The sequence below is a fragment of the Phycodurus eques genome, chromosome 1, assembly GCF_024500275.1.
Source record: "Phycodurus eques isolate BA_2022a chromosome 1, UOR_Pequ_1.1, whole genome shotgun sequence".
NCBI lineage: Eukaryota > Metazoa > Chordata > Actinopteri > Syngnathiformes > Syngnathidae > Phycodurus > Phycodurus eques.
The window spans coordinates 6191074-6208783 of NC_084525.1; the positions used below are offsets into that span (position 1 = coordinate 6191074).

Sequence of the window (17710 nt, forward strand, 5' to 3'; positions counted from 1 at the left end):
TCTGCCCCATCAAGAAGAAAAAATAAGATGTACGGTGTCCTTCTCTTAGTCGTTAATGGTGCCTCGTTCAGCCTTCGGGGTGCCGCCGCTTGGTCCAACCATAAAGCGCTGGCCTTGATATCCTTCTCATAGCCGAGGGTCAAGGTAGTCTCACATTTGCCTAAGAGGATTGGAATGTGGTGATGTATGTTGGCTAATCTCCTGGCTAAAATGGTGGCGGCGTTATATTAGTCAGTGCAGCAAAGTTTGTTTAAATACACATCTAGCAAGCTTATTTGAAATGTCATCACATGAGATAACTGGTGCTACACCTCCCTTAAAACAGGACAGCCCTATTAGTGTTTTTGTTTCCTTCATTCGCCTGCACTCTCACCATGACTAACACTCCTTACCTGAGATGTAGTGTTAGCTTGGTGGCTTAAAAGATGGCCAAAATATTCCTCTGGTAAGGTTTTTCAGGGATAAACAATTTGGAATGGATTTTGTGTGCAGAGGTGCCGGTAAAAAAAAAAAAAATCTTGATAAATGTGAGTTGTTCCAGGATACTCATTTTCCCACCCGGTGTCCTCAACTAACTCACTCCTGCTTCCAGCTTCATATTGAATTACCAAGTTCATCTCATTTCTCCTTCGGGCACATTTGCTAAATGTCTGGTCATTTCCATGCTTTACTGCCGACATCGTGTCATACATTGTCCCCCTTCCCTGTGTGTCAAGGTGACACCGGAATATCGTCTGCTCTCTGCGGACATCACTGTCAGCTCAAAGAAATCCACTCAGCAACTTCCACTGAATTTTTATCTCACCTTTGTTGTGAATAAAAAGAAAAACATGCTTTGCAGCTCCAACAGAATCTTGTATTATTTATCAAAGTGGTCCAAGTCTTTGTAGTCTGCTTTTTCCCACGTGATCGGAGATTTGCCGGAATGTGCACTAACTGCTATGTGTTTACATGACAACACAACGTCGGCCTGACGCAAGCATGAGGGAACGTTTTGGCGTGCGCTGTGTGGTGAACAGCCATTCCCTGTGCTGCCCTGTGTTTGTGTTCAAACATACAGATGCAGTTCCCACACGAGAAGTGGGAAAGCCACGTGAAACAAAGCAAGCGGGGGAGCGGGGGTGTCGAAAGTGTGGCCCACTTGCTGTATGTTTTTTTTAATTTTTATTTTCTTATTTACCTGTTGCATATTTTAATAATAAAATCCAACCCAGCCCACATCAGGAGGTTATGAGAAAAAGTTCAAACGCACAGTAGTCTCTGGAATTAAAAAAGGAAAAGGTAACAAACTTTAAATGTTACCAGACATCACACTTTTTATTTCAAAAAAAGAAAAGGTTTGATGAAAATTAGTTGCACGATTCGTCATTTGACGTAAATATTTTCTTCTTTTTCAAATAAAAAAATATTATATTTTAAATTGTTAAAAGAAACACTGTTGCAAGATATGAAACAGTTAAAAAAATTGGCTTGAATGTTTTTTTAGATTAAACTCCCTGTAAAGTAAACTTGACACCGCAGAGAGGTATATTATGAACAACCTTGCCAAATTGGAATGCTACAAAAAAAAATTGTCAAGTACCTGAAATGAGGCTTTAAAACTGTGAAAATTCAGGCGTTCTCTCTCAAATGCTTTGGTGTGTCCGCTGAATGAAACCACGCCCTGCTCAACTGCCAAGTAAAATACCACTGCTGCAGTGCATACATTCACTGTGAAAACAACGGTACCTTACACAATGTCAAATCATGTTAGGAGGCTCCCCTTCAAATTTGAATAGTTACTCCGTGGACTGTAATCATCAAATTAGCACCCATGCAAACTTACACTCATTGATAAGGACTTAATGTGACTGCAGACTGGTCCCAAAGACGTCATTGGGCAGCTCGAGTTTTTATATGGTGGGGGAGGGGCGGCTCACGCTGGATATCCAAGCGCATCACTGGGCGCCATTTTTAACACAGGTTAATAGGCTTCCTGTGTATGCCACAGTAACTAGCAGCACGACGGGTTGAAGACATGATAGTTTGAACCCGATCTTGTTTAAAAAAAAAAAAAAAAAAAACACATCAAAAAAAAAAAAAATTTTAAATTACTACCCAGTCTATTTTGGGTGGGGGTAATTCTTTTTCTGCAGACATCTGTTTTAAAATCCAGAACTGTGGAATAAGTGCCAATGTTCACAGCATTATAATTGCCTGGCCTGAAATCACAGCCTCTTTGATAGGCTTGTTTTGTACAGTAATTTGCACTCGTTTTCCCATTCTTTTTAACGACATCACACCTTCAAGTTGTGTTTCTTCCCTCGCAGCTCATTTGCCATGTCTAAGACGAATGTGAGGAAGCAACACTGGCGTTCCAGGATGCAGGATACCTTCGTCCCCTTGATAGGCTCATCGGGGGAGCTCGGCGTCGCCGTCGGAGGAGGGGCTGATTACGGAGAGTTCCCTTTTGTCACGGCCGCCCCGGGGGATGGACTCACTGTGGGCGACATCATCCTGGAGATCGGCGGAACGCCTGTACTGGGGATGACTTTGGGAGATGTGCGCGGGGTGCTCAACTCCTGCCCCCGTCCTGTCCGCATCAAAACTGTGTCGCCAGGTATGACTCGGCAAAACAGTGCACTTTGCTTTCAGCAAGCTAGCGAACAAGAGACCTTTTCACCACAATGTCACATGTACTTCCGGGTGGTAAAAACTCAAGTATTCTCATAGTAAAATATCATTAGGCCAAGGCAGAAAGATTGAGAAAACAGTAAAGAACTTGAATGATGATTTTAACCTGCTTCTCTAGTTTGAATGTGTGAAGTATTAGTCAAAACAAAGATATTACACTGGCTGTAATTTTTTATTTCAACAGGTAAGTTGATTCATAAATAGAGGTAGTAGAAATTCAGCCATAGTTAACAGGATCACTGAGGGACTGGCTGATTAACTGACTTTTCGGATTAATGGGACATCCTCCTTTGACCAGTGACCAGGCCTACTCTGCTGGCCTAAGCACTATCAGAAGCACTGACCTACATTTACAAGTTAAATGAAGTTTCATTGATATCGTTCCATCAGTCTATTATCTTAATTTCATAGCGTCTCTCTTGTCTGCCCATCTTCCAGTAGTGTGCATACTGGATGTTTTGTTTTTTTCCCAATCAGATTTCAGCTTCTCTGCGTTGCCATGTCAATGTAATCTGCCCAGGGCCTTCAGAATACACACCATAAATGGCTGTGTTTTAAAAAAAAAAAATCAAAATTTTAAACCAATCATATTTCAAATCCACCAAACAAGGCCTGATATTTGTCTGTCCTCTTATTGGTTGATCAGAGCGAAATAGTCTGTAGCGATTTGAATAACACCCACAATGGGTGACGGAGGACAAATCGACTTAAGTCTTGCCATCTTCTCTGGACAACTATTTAGAATTTTGCTGGATTAATTGTGATTTTTTTTTTTAAGGAAATGGAAAAAGTACCTAAGCACAACTCCAAACGCAACCATTTTTTGTTATCATTTTCACTTCAAGTCAGTGGTAATCACTCTTGCTCTGCTGCTTGGTACCTGTTACTTACAAACAGTATGAAAAGTCTGTAAAACAGCCTTTGTCAAGGTTATACAGTGTTGCCCTGTTATATTGCGGTATATAATTCACTCCCACGTTATATCATCGTTTTATTTTGAATGGGTTTGTACAGCAAACTCACTTGTGGGACCTGCAGTGTACAACCCCAATTCCAATGAAGTTGGGATGTTATGTTAAACATAAATAAAAACAGAATACAATGATTTGCAAATCATGTTCAACCTATATTTCATTGAATACACAAAAAGACAAGATATTTCATGTTCAAACTGGTAAACTTGATTGTTTTTAGCAAATAATCATTAACTTGGAATTTTATGGCTGCAACACGTTCCACAAAAGCTGGGACTGGTGGCAAAAAAGACTGAGAAAGTTGAGGAATGCTCATCAAACACCTGTTTGGAACATCCCACATGTGAACAGGCTAATTGGGAACAGGTGGGTGCCATGATTGGGTATAAAAGGTGCTTCCCTGAATTGCTCAGTCATTCACAAGCAAAGATGGGGCGAGGGTCACCTCTCTGTGAACAAGTGCGTGAGAAAATAGCCGAACAGTTTAAGGAGAATGTTCCTCAATGTACAATTGCAAGGAATTTAGGGATTTCATCATCTACGGTCCATAATATCATCAAAAGGTTCAGAGAATCTGGAAATTGTGGACGTCGTGTCCTCCGGGCCAAAGAGGAAAAGAACCATCCGGACTGTAATGGACGCAAAGTTCAAAAGCCAGCATCTGTGACGGTATGGGGCTGTGTTGATGCCAATGGCATGGGCAACTTACACATCTATCAAGGCACCATTAATGCTGAAAGGTACATACAGGTTTTGGAGAAACAGATGCTGCCATCCAAGCAACGTCTTTTTTCGTGGACGCCCCTGCTTATTTCAGCAAGACAATACCAAACCACATTCTGCACGTGCTACAACAGCATGGCTTTGTGTTAAAAGAGTGCGGGTACTCGACTGGACTGCCTGCAGTCCAGACCTGTCTCCCATTGAAAATTGAGATATTTCAAGATGGCGCCTACCAGTGTGGCCGCCTCGGTAACGCGCTCTCTAGTATTGTCTTCGTTTTTGTGTTTTTCGTCCGTCTTTGGAGACCTTACACGACTCACTTACACAAGGGGAGACCTGCTAACCATCAAGGAGGCTACTCCGGACTTTCTGTCACCAACTTTCGAAAATCCGCTCAGTTTTTTCCCCGAGTTACTCACCGGAGCGGCGTCCGCGGTTTTCGGCGCATGGATGCGGAAGCGGCGCCACAGAGGAAAACGAGCCGGAATTCAGGTGAAACTCCGCAAGAGAGGACACAGATTGGCCTTCCCGTCGATCCACCTCGCGAATGTACGCTCCCTACCCAACAAAATGGACGAGCTTCATCTTCTGTTAAAGACCAGTAAAGACTTCGGACGTTCCGCGGCCATGTGCTTCACGGAGACCTGGCTTTGCGACGCCGTACCCGATGGCGCCGTCACGCTTCCCGGCTTCAACATTCATCGAGCGGACCGCGACATGGAATCATCGGGAAAAACGAAGGGCGGCGGGATATGCCTCCATATAAACGAAAAATGGTGTACGGACGTCACGGTGCTCAGCACACACTGCAGCCCGCATTTGGAGTCGCTGTTTCTGAACTGTAAACCATTTTACGCGCCACGTGAGTTTGCATCGTTTATACTGGCTGGAGTCTATATCACACCGCAAGCTAACACGAGCGCCGCATTGCTAACGCTCGCCGAACAAGTCAACGAAATTGAAAAAAAACACCCTGACTCACCCCTCATTATTCTCGGGGACTTTAACAAAGCTAAACTCAACCACGAACTCCCTAAATACAAGCAGCACATCGACTGTCCTACCAGGGAAAATAATACTTTAGACCACTGCTACACTATGGTAAAAAACGCATACCGTGCTATACCTCGTGCAGCCCTGGGCTCGTCTGATCACTGCTTAATTCACTAAATACCGACGTACAAGCAAGTACTTAAATGTGCGAAGCCTACAGTGAAAACAGTCAAAAAGTGGACCAATGAAGCAAAGATGGAACTTCAAAGCTGTTTAGACTGCACAGACTGGAGTGTCTTTGAAAATTCAGCTGGCAGCCTGGATGAATATACGGACACTGTCACATCCTATATCAGTTTCTGTGAAGAGGTTTGTGTACCAACAAAATCATTTCGGACATTCAACAACAACAAGCCGTGGTTCACTGCTAAACTTAAGCAGCTTCGCCAAGCTAAGGAAGATGCATATCAGAGCGGGGACAGGGCCCTGTATAATCGAGCTAGAAACCAGCTTACTAAAGAAATTAACATTGCAAAGAGGATCTATGCAGCAAAGTTGGAAAAACAGTTTAGCGCGAACGACTCGAAATCAGTCTGGCGTGCATTCCAATCGCTGACTAATTACAAGCGACGATCCCCCCAAGCTGAGAACAATAGCACACTAGCCAACGACTTGAATACCTTCTATTGCAGATTTGAAAAGGACAGTTTCACTCCACACACCAACCCGGCCGCACCCGCGACCACAACCACACCTCTGACTTCTGCGTTAACCATCCATGAACAGGATGTGAGACGCATCTTCAAACAACAGGACCGGACCATGTGTCCCCATCCTGCCTCAAAGTCTGCGCGGACCAGCTCGCTCCAGTCTTCACTCAGATCTTTAACAGATCTTTGGAAATGTGCGAAGTTCCATCCTGCTTCAAACGCTCCACCATCATTCCAGTCCCCAAGAAACCTGCAATCTCTAGTCTGAATGACTACAGGCCTGTCGCTTTGACATCTGTGGTCATGAAGTCCTTTGAACGTCTCGTGCTGGACCACCTCAAGAGTGTCACAGGTCCCCTGCTGGACCCCCTGCAGTTTGCCTACCAAGCGAACAGGTCTGCGGATGATGCAGTCAACATGGGACTGCACTTCATCCTAGAACACCTCGACAGTGCAGGGACCTACGCGAGGATCCTGTTCGTGGACTTCAGCTCAGCGTTCAACACCATCATCCCTGAACTCCTTTCAACCAAGCTTCTCCAGCTCAGCGTCTCACCTGCCATCTGCCAGTGGATTTACAGCTTTCTGACGGGCAGGACACAGCAGGTCAGGCTGGGGGAGGCAACCTCATCCACACGCAGCATCAGCACTGGGGCGCCCCAAGGTTGTGTCCTCTCTCCGCTGCTCTTCTCTCTCTACACGAACGACTGCACCTCAGCGAACCCGACTGTCAAGCTCCTGAAGTTTGCAGATGACACCACTGTCATCGGCCTCATCAAGGACGGTGACGAGTCTGCATATCGACAGGAAGCGGAGCGGCTGGAGCTGTGGTGCGGGCGACACAACCTGGAGCTGAACACGCTCAAGACGGTAGAGATGATCGTGGACTTCAGGAGGCATCCTTCGCCACAGCTGCCCCTCACGTTGTCCAGCTGCCTTGTGTCAACCGTCGAGACCTTCAAGTTCCTGGGAATTACAATCTCTCAGGACCTGAAGTGGGCGAACAACATCAACTCCGTCCTCAAAAAGGCCCAGCAGAGGATGTACTTCCTGCGGCTTCTGAGAAAGCACGGCCTGCCACCGGAGCTGCTGAGACAGTTCTACACAGCGGTCATCGAATCGGTTCTGTGTTCTTCCATCACAGTCTGGTTTGGTGCTGCTACAAAAAAGGACGAGCTCCGACTGCAACGGACAATCAAAACTGCTGAAAGGATTGTCGGTAACCCCCTACCCACCATTGAGGACTTGCACGCTGCCAGAACTAAGACAAGGGCGTGCAAAATCCTCTCGGACCGTCTGCACCCCGGTCACCAGCTCTTCCAGCTCCTTCCCTCAGGTAGGCGCTACCGATCAACGCTAACTAGAACTAGTAGACATTCCAACAGCTTCTTCCCTCTTGCGATCAACTTCTTAAACACCTAACCTATAATTCCATTACAACAAGCTGGCAATTTTTTGACTTGAGTTCGTTGTCACATTTCTGTGGGGCCAATTATTTATTACTTGTGCACTCACTGTAGTTGTCTCGCCATGCTGCACTATTTGCATATACTGGCCACTCATGCCAGAGTAGCATCTGCTCCATTTGCACACTGATTGAGGAGTATCTGTAACATTTGCACAACCGACATTGTCCCAGATGATCGCACTACTTGTCACTTTAAACCGCATACACTCCTTGAAGTCTCAGCGCCCTTTGCACAATGGTCATTGCACCGGACTATTGCAATATTAGTCGTTCGAACTGCTCTAAGTGCTAGAGGACTCTGCATCTTTTTGCACAATTGTTTTTTGTCAATGTCTTTATGTCCCCAAAGTGTTCTGTAAATTGACTGTTTGTTGTACTAGAGCGGCTCCAACTACCGGAGACAAATTCCTTGTGTGTTTTGGACATACTTGGCAAATAAAGATGATTCTGATTCTGATTCTGATTCTGAAAATGTGTGCCGCATTATGGAGCATAAAATACAACAACGGAGACCCCGGACGGTTGAACAGCTGAAGCTGTACATCAAGCAAGAATGGGAAAGAATTCCACCTACAAAGCTTCAACAATTAGTGTCCTCAGTTCCCAAACGTTTATTGAATGTTGTTAAAAGAAAAGGTGATGTCACGCAGTGGTAAACATGACCCTGTCCCAGGTTTTTGGGAACGTGTTGCAGCCATAAAATTCTAGGTTAATGATTTGCTAAAAACAATCAAGTTTGTCCGTTTGAACATTAAAAATCTTGTCTTTGTCATGTATTCCATTAAATATAGGTCAAACATGATTTGCAAATCATTGTATTCTGTTTTTATTTATGTTTAACACAACATCCCAATTTAATTGGAATTGGGGTTGTAAATGTAGCCTTATTCGTCTTTAAAGTGGCACAAAGCAGGCCCAGAAAAGATCATTTAAATTCGACACACCACAGAGAAGAGTAATGTTAACAACCCTCTCGAATTTGAATGAATTAAGCAAATCGCTAAGTATATAAAATCAGGCTTCAAAACTGGAATAGTAAGGGCCGCCTCTCAGCTCTCAGACATTGTGGGCGTGCCAAATGGATGCGGCAAAAGGAATCAAACATACTGAAGGGGTGATAGTTTATATGATGTAAAATAACGTTAGAAAGCTCAACTTCAAAACTGAATGGTTATTGTGGACTATAATCATAAAAATAACCCCACAAATGTACCTCGTTGTTGGTGACATAATGTCACAGCCGAACACGGCACCTGACGACAGCGGGACTTTAGGAGGAAGTCCAGGTAGTTAGACAGTCGGTACTGCCCCGTTCACTAGTATCAAGTTACTCACGAAGCCATGTTGTCTCTGGTGAAACTATCCTTTGTACAATGTGCACTGCAGAGTCGCGTTGATGTTCAGCTCACCATCTGTGTGTGTCTTTAAAAAGTCAATCCATCGTTTTTTTCTATTTCCTCATTTTTTGGGAGCTTAAAAAAACGTCACCGAGCTGTTCTGTAAATTGAGGCATCCAGCGAAGACGAATTTTCGGGGTGTAGCCATGGTTAGCTCGCTGCTGTTGCAACTGCAAGCTGGAGTGGTAAATGGGCCTTGTTATGAACGCTGAGCACAGCTAACTCACAACTGAGCAGCCAAACAAAATGTCACTTTCTACTTACAGTCCAGGAAGTCCTCGATTTACGAACGAGTTCCGTTCCTACGCTGGCGACGTAGCCCGGATTTCCGCGTAAGTCGGATTTCACCGTTAAAGTCGAAATTTACGTCGAAATACTTCGTATAAAGAAACGAAAATACATTAAAATACAAAAATAAGATGCTGTACTTACCATTACTGCTGAGAGGTGGATGGAGAAGAAGGAGGGGAGGCTGTGAGAGCTATTGCTGAGGACGCATGAGCAGGTTCTACTGCGCCCTGAGCAAACTCACTAAAATCATGTTAGACCAGCAGTCTACCCTGCGCCAGAACTTAGATGCGGTCTAGGCAGGCGTAACTTTACACTGACTTTCTGCCACCAAATTGTCCCTCTCCCAGGCGCATCTTCAAGAACACTCTCATGAACGCCCAGCTTGACGCAGGGCGGTATGCCAAATTGGCAAACACACGCAGCGGCCCTTGTGTTTGCACGAAAATCAGGATCCGCCGGTATTTACACCCCGCCACAGATGTGCCGTCTACGAAAATAGAGCCCTATAGTTCCATAATTAAGTATTACATTGTTCTTAGTCTTTGCACGGTTTCAGCAATTATCTTCAATCTTCAAACAATGCATAATATATTGAGAATCAAAGCTATGATTTCACTTACAAGTAAAAGGGACTTTTAGTGATTTATGAAAGAAAAATGAGAAAAGAATATTCATGAATAATGATTTCACAGCCATGTTTTGTGCATGTAAATTTTTGGCTGTGAAGGTTTCCAGAAGGTGCAAAATGCATCAACAGAGCATAAAACACAGATAAGAGTAAAAGAAAAAAAAGAAGCAAAACATTTTTGTCATGTCACAAATCTGTATTCATCCATCCATCTTTTTATACCGCTCATGCTCATGAGGGTTACGGGTGAGCAGAAGCCAATCCCAGCTGACTTTGGGCAAGAGGCAGGGTACAGACAATTGCTGTCGCAAAGCTATTACGATCGGCAAATCCGAGAAAAGGTGGACAAAAATGTCTGAGGAGAGCATGAGATTTAAACGTCTATGCGCGTTATTGACTTCCTGCTTTCACTGTTTTGCTCCATTGCACTTGTTTCAACAGACTGCATCCCAAACAATCCGTCACGCCAGTGTCCGATCTGTCATCCTTAATATCGTTGCTGCAGCGCCTCCACAACAGCCCCCCGTCGCTCCACTCTCACAGGCCGAATCTGCCGTCCGTAGGATTCCGATGTCGATCTGCACTCGTCGATTAGTGTGGCGTTGCCAAGGCGGTCAGGTCACAATTGAATGCCCCGTGACAACAGTGTGGCCATATAGTTGTCCGTCGCTGGCTCGGGACCTTGATGATAACAACACGGGGCACGGCTAACGGATGCCTCGGTGGGTTCAGAGCGGAGTAATATGTCAGCGGCGTGTCACCTGACCGAAGGTCCCCCGTGGCCTTGCCGCCTTGATTGATAGCTGATTTGCCCACGGGGGTGTAAATGAGGACCTTTGCTCCCGCTCCCACTGGCACGGGCCGGGCGCATCCGTTCTCATTTCTGAAGCCTCTGTTGTCAGAGCGACTGCGTGTTGCGTTGACAGTGATGGATGAGCTGATGCACATGGGTCACCGTACGACACCTCCTTCCTCTTCTTACTACTGAGTCAACTCCTCTGCTCAAGTTTTGAAATACTAGGCACCATTTTGAGGTTTACTAACTGAAATTGGGGGATGAACAGCAACATATTTTTTTGTAGCCGACAATGAAAGTCGAGTCAAAGTCGATTAGTCGATGATGCCATTGATATTTTGCCTCAGCCAGTATAATACAAACATAAGGACGTACATGGAGACAGAGGGGGCAGCACAACTCCTCAGCAGTAATATTAGTACTTCTTAGCATAGGATAAAGAGTGAGTATTGTTATATTATCTGTCTGCATGTGTTGCTCCAACATTTGTGTTCAAATAGCCGTTGCTTAAAGGGTCATAACAATGCCACATAGGTGCTTAGCACATCTATGGCCTTTCCCATTATTTGTTATATTATAGAAACCATCAATCTTATACAAAAATTCTAAATAACAGCACACAACTGTTTCATGTACATCGTCTGGACTTTACTATATAACATACACCGTACTCACAGATGTGTTTTGCTGATCGAACTGGGCTGTAATAATGTAACAAGGTTCGTACAGTATTATCTTTGTTAGAAGTATAGAGTAGAAAGGTAAATGGTCAGGCAAATGAAAACCTTTCAGACAAAGGAAGACAGTAAATAGTACTGGTTTGAACACGCTTTGCTGTGACCAGGCAAGCAGAGAATGGAAAAATGCTCGCTGGGCCTTGATGGCAAATTTGAAATCTGATGGTGAAACGGTGCGATTGCTAATATTGTTGAAGTTACATCAGCACTACTGATTCTGAAGGCTCTGGGCAGATTAAATTAATGTGGCAACACATGGAGCCTGAAATCTAATAGGACCAAAAAAAAAAAAAAAAATCTCACAATAAAACCTATACAGTTGAATTTCATTTGACCTTCTGTAAAAAAAAAAAAAAAAAAAAAAAGTACTGAAACATTTAACAGTTGGACGTGTGCACTCAAAGTGTTAGATAGGGTGAACTTGTCATCTGTAACGTTCATCTTGCATTTTAGGTTCATCTTGAAATTCAACCCGAAAGCCGAATATCTCTTTTTAGTGAGTGGTAGACAACAATTCCTCCTCATGGCAGCATGCAACCCAAATCAGTATTGGAGCTCTCTCGTTCAGAACAATGCTTAAGCTTGCCTCCCTCAGACCCATTAAACCAGATAAATGTGCTCACGGTAATAAAGCAGAGCTGTTAATAGTGAGACACTCGTAATTATTTGCTTGAGTAAATCTAACATATTAGTGGGAAAATTAAAAAAAGGGGGAACTGTAATTAAAGTAATGGAGCTGGGGTGGTAGACTGTTTAACAAATGATGTTCAGCTTTATTAGGCGCGGAATATGTTGAAGGTTGTTTTGGGCCAATAATAACTGATTTATAGCCGTTAGGATGAGAGTGCATAGCAGGTTTTTGTAGCCAGTATAAGTGCCATCCTTTAATGATATACTGGTCTAAATAAACATGAAAAAATACACATTATATGTTTGCCATGATTATCATATCCACAGTAACCCAAAACTTCTTTTACCTTTTGAAAAGCACAGTAGTTCCATATTTTTCTAAATTTCAGCTCACTGTTTTGATATTTTGGCCAAATGTGTCCTTCTTAGTACATTAGAAAGTAGCAGAAGACGGCATACAGGATTCATGCCCCCATATATATCTATATATAGATATATAGATATATATCTATATATATCTATATATAGATATATATGAGCAGATGACTTCCTTTACTACTAAACTTCTAACACCCTGACATTTCTTTCTACGCGGCAAGCATCATATGTCAGCGCGACTGACAGGCCGGAGATGCGCTCAGTCCATCAATAACGCCGAGCGGCCTGTCAACAGAGCGTGTAAAGCGCTTGAGATGATATTAAGAGATCAGAGAGATGGAATCCAGGCCCAGGTGATTGGCGCCACCTCCCCCGGTGGAAGCCTCAGTTGTTAAGTCTGCGGCAATTAACTTCAGGAGATGGTTTGGTATGCATGAGGGAGCTGGGAAAATGCACGCAATGCGAGGTGATAAGAGAGCAAGATGGCTTTGTGTGAATACGCCAGCGTAGGTATTAAAGTGCTAAATTGAGATGGGCGTCATTCAAAGATTTTGCGGAGCGAACACATTTCCTCCTCATCTGTCGTCAGATTTGATGAGATGCAAACAATCTTAGCGCAAACACACATCTCATCATTCCGGTTGGGATTTTGTTTATTTTTTTTTTTATGTGTGCTGCCTCCTCTCCTTTCCTTCATGCCATGCTTGTTTCCTTTGCCCTTCCCTCAGGCACCACATTGTGCAAGGATCTCAGGTTGTATCTGAGTAAGTGCTTCACACCCGGCTCAGTGGACAGCACACTTCAGCAGGTCATCCGAGAGAACCTTTACCTCCGAGCTGTACCTTGTAAGTCCCCCTTTATGCTCTTCATCTTGCCGTTGCTTTATATGCACCACCTTTTATTTAGGCCCGATTTCCGCCCGGCTGTATAAAAGCCTTTGCACCGAATGGATGCTATTTGCTTGTTGTAACGCTTTTTGAAATAAACTTAAATTTCTGTCTTTTTTTTTTTTTTTCCCCCAACTTTAAATCTGCTAATGTACATATTCGAGAGGTGCAGCAATTAATCGATTAACGAACAACTATTTTGTTCGATGAATCGATTAATCGCTTAGTGACCTTGTTTGACTTAAACACATGACTAAAGTGTGAATTTAAACAAAATAGGTTTTGGTTTATTTAAAGAAAATAAACTTAATGTGTAGTTGGAATAAGTACTGGCAGAAATATATATAGAATATACTGTAACATTTCTCAAGGATTTATCGTATTTCAAGTCACATTTTAGGAAGTGAGGTCAGGAGACAAATGCTGTGCAGTGTTCAAGGTAGTTTCAATTTAATTGAATCTTTTAAATTGTATTTATTAAAAATATAATCGAATCGATATGCGGAAAAATATATGTTACAGTTAATCTTATCATGTATTCGTACATTTAATTTCTTGGGGACACCAGAATACATTTTTTGGTATGGTATGGTGTGCCTTACCTGACTTAAAGCGCAGGTGGCAAAAGTATTCACACTCCGTACTTAAGTACCCTATCCAAGGTATGTTCGGGCGAGAGGTGGGGTACACCCTGAATTGGTCGCGAGCCAATCGCAGTGCACATAGAAACATTCACACTCACATTCACGCCTACGGGCAATTTAGAGTTTTCAATTAACCTACCGTGCACAGATACATGTGTGTTTAAAAAAATAAATACATAAAAATATAGTAGAAGAACTGATTTAACTCCTGTCCACCAAATAGTTTCCGTCTTTTATTAATTTAGATTGTGCTTGTACTTTGCTGCAGTGGTCTTCTCTCAAATAAAATTTGTCTCATTACCTTGGCCAACAGTCACATGTCAAGAAGTAAATACAGTACATTGTTGTAGTTTGTTTGTGGGTGTTCTTGTTCTTCATTTTGAAATCTCTACTAATTTAGCCAGCGTTGAATAAATCATTTTAGCAGGACTTGTTGCTATGTGAATATATTGGAGTGTCAGAGTGAGTTGACGCTGAACTTCCCAGCATGCCAAATGGCACTTTGTATATCTTATTGGCACCTGCGTCTTGAGAGACTGTTCAGAATTACTTGTTTATCATTGACATTATTGTCTATTATCCTTCCATGATAGTAGTCGTTGTTATGTGTGTTTTAGCTACCTATTTCGTCTTGTGCTGTCATTTTGTTCAAATTATATGAGCTCGGATATTGTTCTGTTTAGTGACTCCCTGTCTGTTTCCACTGTGTGAAAAGATCATTTGCGAGTTAGTTGTCGGCCGTTGCTATCAGCTATTGCTGATCGTCCATGTAGTCCAATAATGAATTTAGCGCTTGGTCAGATTTTGTTTTCAACGTCATATATATATATATATTTTTTTTAAATTAACATAACAGTTACCGGTACAAAAAAAAAATGAAACTACGGTATGGCAAAAGTGATAGTCTTGAGAACAGTCTGCAGTAGGTTCAGCTCCTGGTGAAGACTGAAGATCGTTCTTGTGCTCCTCTTCTGTTCTATCTCCTTTGCCTCCATCCCGTGTCAGTGGAGGTCACATCTGCTCGCATTTGTTGCCATTTGTTCCTGCAAACAATACATCCTGCCCAAAGACAGATGCTCCGACTCCCACTGTCTTTTAGGACCAATCTCCCCCCCCCATTGGAACGTTGATTGATCAATAAACGAAACAGTCCCTGACTTGTATAATTCAATGAATCAATCAATCAATCAATCAATCAATAAATCTATCTATCAATCAAGCATTGTGTTCTTTATGTATGTGAAACTAAATACAGTACATTTATTCCATCAGCACAATCAAGTAAAAACAAACAAATGCTTACAGCTGCAGCCTTGTTCTACTAAGAACAATTAATCATATGACAAAAAAAGTAAATAAAACAGAGCTGACATTAAGTTCGATAGATGCCAAAACAAGCATATTCATTTGGGACATCTCCGTGGCATTTGTTTTTTGTTTTTTTGGGGGGTTTTTTTGCACCATGTTTATTCTCCGAGGCTGTCTCCCCATTTTGGCTGTCATGCATCGCTCCAGGGTACATGTGATTTGTTTTTTTTTCTTCTTCTTTTGGTGAGCTGGCTGTAAAGCTGTTCACGAACTATCTTCTGCAAGCCCCTGAGAAAGAGGTTGTGCACGCAGTGTCATTTGGGTGTTCATAAATGAAATCATGTACAATGGCAGCCAAAGGCGGCTAGTTGTAGTACATCTGTTGACATCTTAATCCCCTCCAACGCATGACGTCACTGGAATCGGCCGAAGGATATCGCAGACGAGTTGTTGTTTTTTTTTCCCCCTAATTTTTTTCTCTCCCATTTAGCTTGTCAGCCTGTATTTTTCTCCTTTTTAAGTTAACACGACGGACCACCTAGTGTGTCAGTAGTCTTAACCTTTCTGTGGCAGCATGGAGCGTCTTCTAATCCTCCCTGTTAGGACAGGAAGTAGGTCATGTGACGCAGTACGCCGCCGATCATCTCCCCTAACGTACGACAAGCTCTCTCACTACTCACGAGCACACAGCGGCTTTACAATGTGGGGGTATATCCGAACGGAGCCCCGGCTGAGTCCGCCACGCCACGCTGACCCTGCCTCCACCTCGAAACGCTTTCCCTTAGTGACAGTGAGGCAGGTTGAGACCCCTGAGTAGTGCGTAGGCCTAATCCTCTGATCTGTTGAGATGTCGCCGTAAGATTCTGTTGTTGTCATGCCGATACCATGCACGCACACTCTCCTGATCCCGAGACAGCTTGGGAACTGTCCTGTAGCGCACTCGTAATGAAATCACAATTTGTTTGATTTTCCTTGAGGATGAGACTACTGGGCTTGATGTAGCAGGAACTTGATGCAGAGGATTCATCATTGTGGCTCATTGTGGCCCTCTTCAGGACCTTTGCTACTGTATGTTTCTCCTCTTTCAGTAGACTTTTAGTTTTATTTATGCTCGCTTAGGGCAGCACGGTGGACGAGGCGGTAGTAAGGCTGCAAAATCCGGGCAATTTTCAGTTGGAAACTTTCTGAGAATTAACGGGAATACAGCAGGAATTCCCAAAATTGAAGGTTGGCTCCTAATAGGGAACTTAAGTATTGTTGGGGAAAATATATTTTAGTATAATCCTAACTAAAGATTTCATGCATGTACACTTGTAGCTTGTACCATGTTACGAGTCGTCACTTGGTAGTGCTTTGGATACGCTGCCGCTCGAGTGAAGAAAAAACAAATTATAATTATTATTATTTTTTTATGGATATCTACCAATTACAAAACTAAATGTTTATAGTTATGCTTGAATATGACACGTTTCCACTCAATTATCTTCAATTTCCAGTTAAATCCAATTAATTCTCATAGAGAGTTCCCATTTTGGAATATATAAACAATTCCTCATCTTAACTTCCCAATGGAAATTTACCATGAATTTTCCACAAACCCAGTGGTTAGCACGTCTGCTTCACAGTTGAGAAGTTCTGGGTTAAAATCTCGACTTCCTGTCTGGGCACTCCGGTTTCCACATTCCAAAAATACACTTTAGGTTCATGTAAGATTCTAAATAGTCCATTGTTGTGAATATCAGTGTAAGTGGTTGTTTGTTTATGTGTCCTATAATTGGCTGGCGACCAGTCCAGGGTGTACCCCGCCAGCTCACCTACGACGCTAATCACGATAAGTGCTATAGAATTTAATTGGATGAACAGAATGCTCTTTAAACACAGTTAACCTTCTAAGTTACTGGTTGAAGGAAAAGGAAATGCTTGCGTAATTATGAGACTCTTACGAGAATTTTGATCCTGTTTGTTTTCCTGAATGTGTGCTTCACGTACCTTTGAGCTATTTAAAGAGCATCTTATTTCTTGAAGGCTTGTCATGAGACCATGTGCTTTGATCCAGGAAATAGCATTACAAAGTCTCTGTGGTGGCGGCAGTGCATAAAAATGGAAATGAATGACAGAATCAAGGAAATGCATGTTTCGCTACAAATAACCTGGAAGGGGAACGGGCCTCGAGAAAGCGTCTGTTGTTTTTGGAGAAAGGTTGATATATTGTGTGTCCAGGAGACCAGAAGGAAAATGTACAGTGGTACCTTGAGAAATGAGTTTACTTTGTTCCGTGACCTTGCTTGTAACGCAAATCATCTTCATTGTACTTTATACAAACATACATGAATGACATAATTCAATAGAATGTGAAGAATTTAACGACGCGGTGGGGGACTGTTTAGTACGTCTACCTCACAGTTCTGAGGACCCGGGTTCAAGTCTGGCCTCGCCTGTGTGGAGTTTCATGTTCTCCCCGTGCCTGCATGGG

At 43.0% G+C, this 17710-nt stretch overlaps 1 protein-coding gene across 1 annotated transcript in view; it reads left to right on the top strand.

Moving 5' to 3' along the window:
• The window catches only part of LOC133401451 (membrane-associated guanylate kinase, WW and PDZ domain-containing protein 1), a 75405-nt gene that overhangs the window by 16754 nt on the left and 40941 nt on the right, over positions 1–17710 (top strand). The window contains 2 exon segments of the mRNA XM_061674469.1: positions 2310–2599; positions 13127–13243. Coding sequence (XP_061530453.1) covers positions 2310–2599; positions 13127–13243 — 407 coding nt within the window.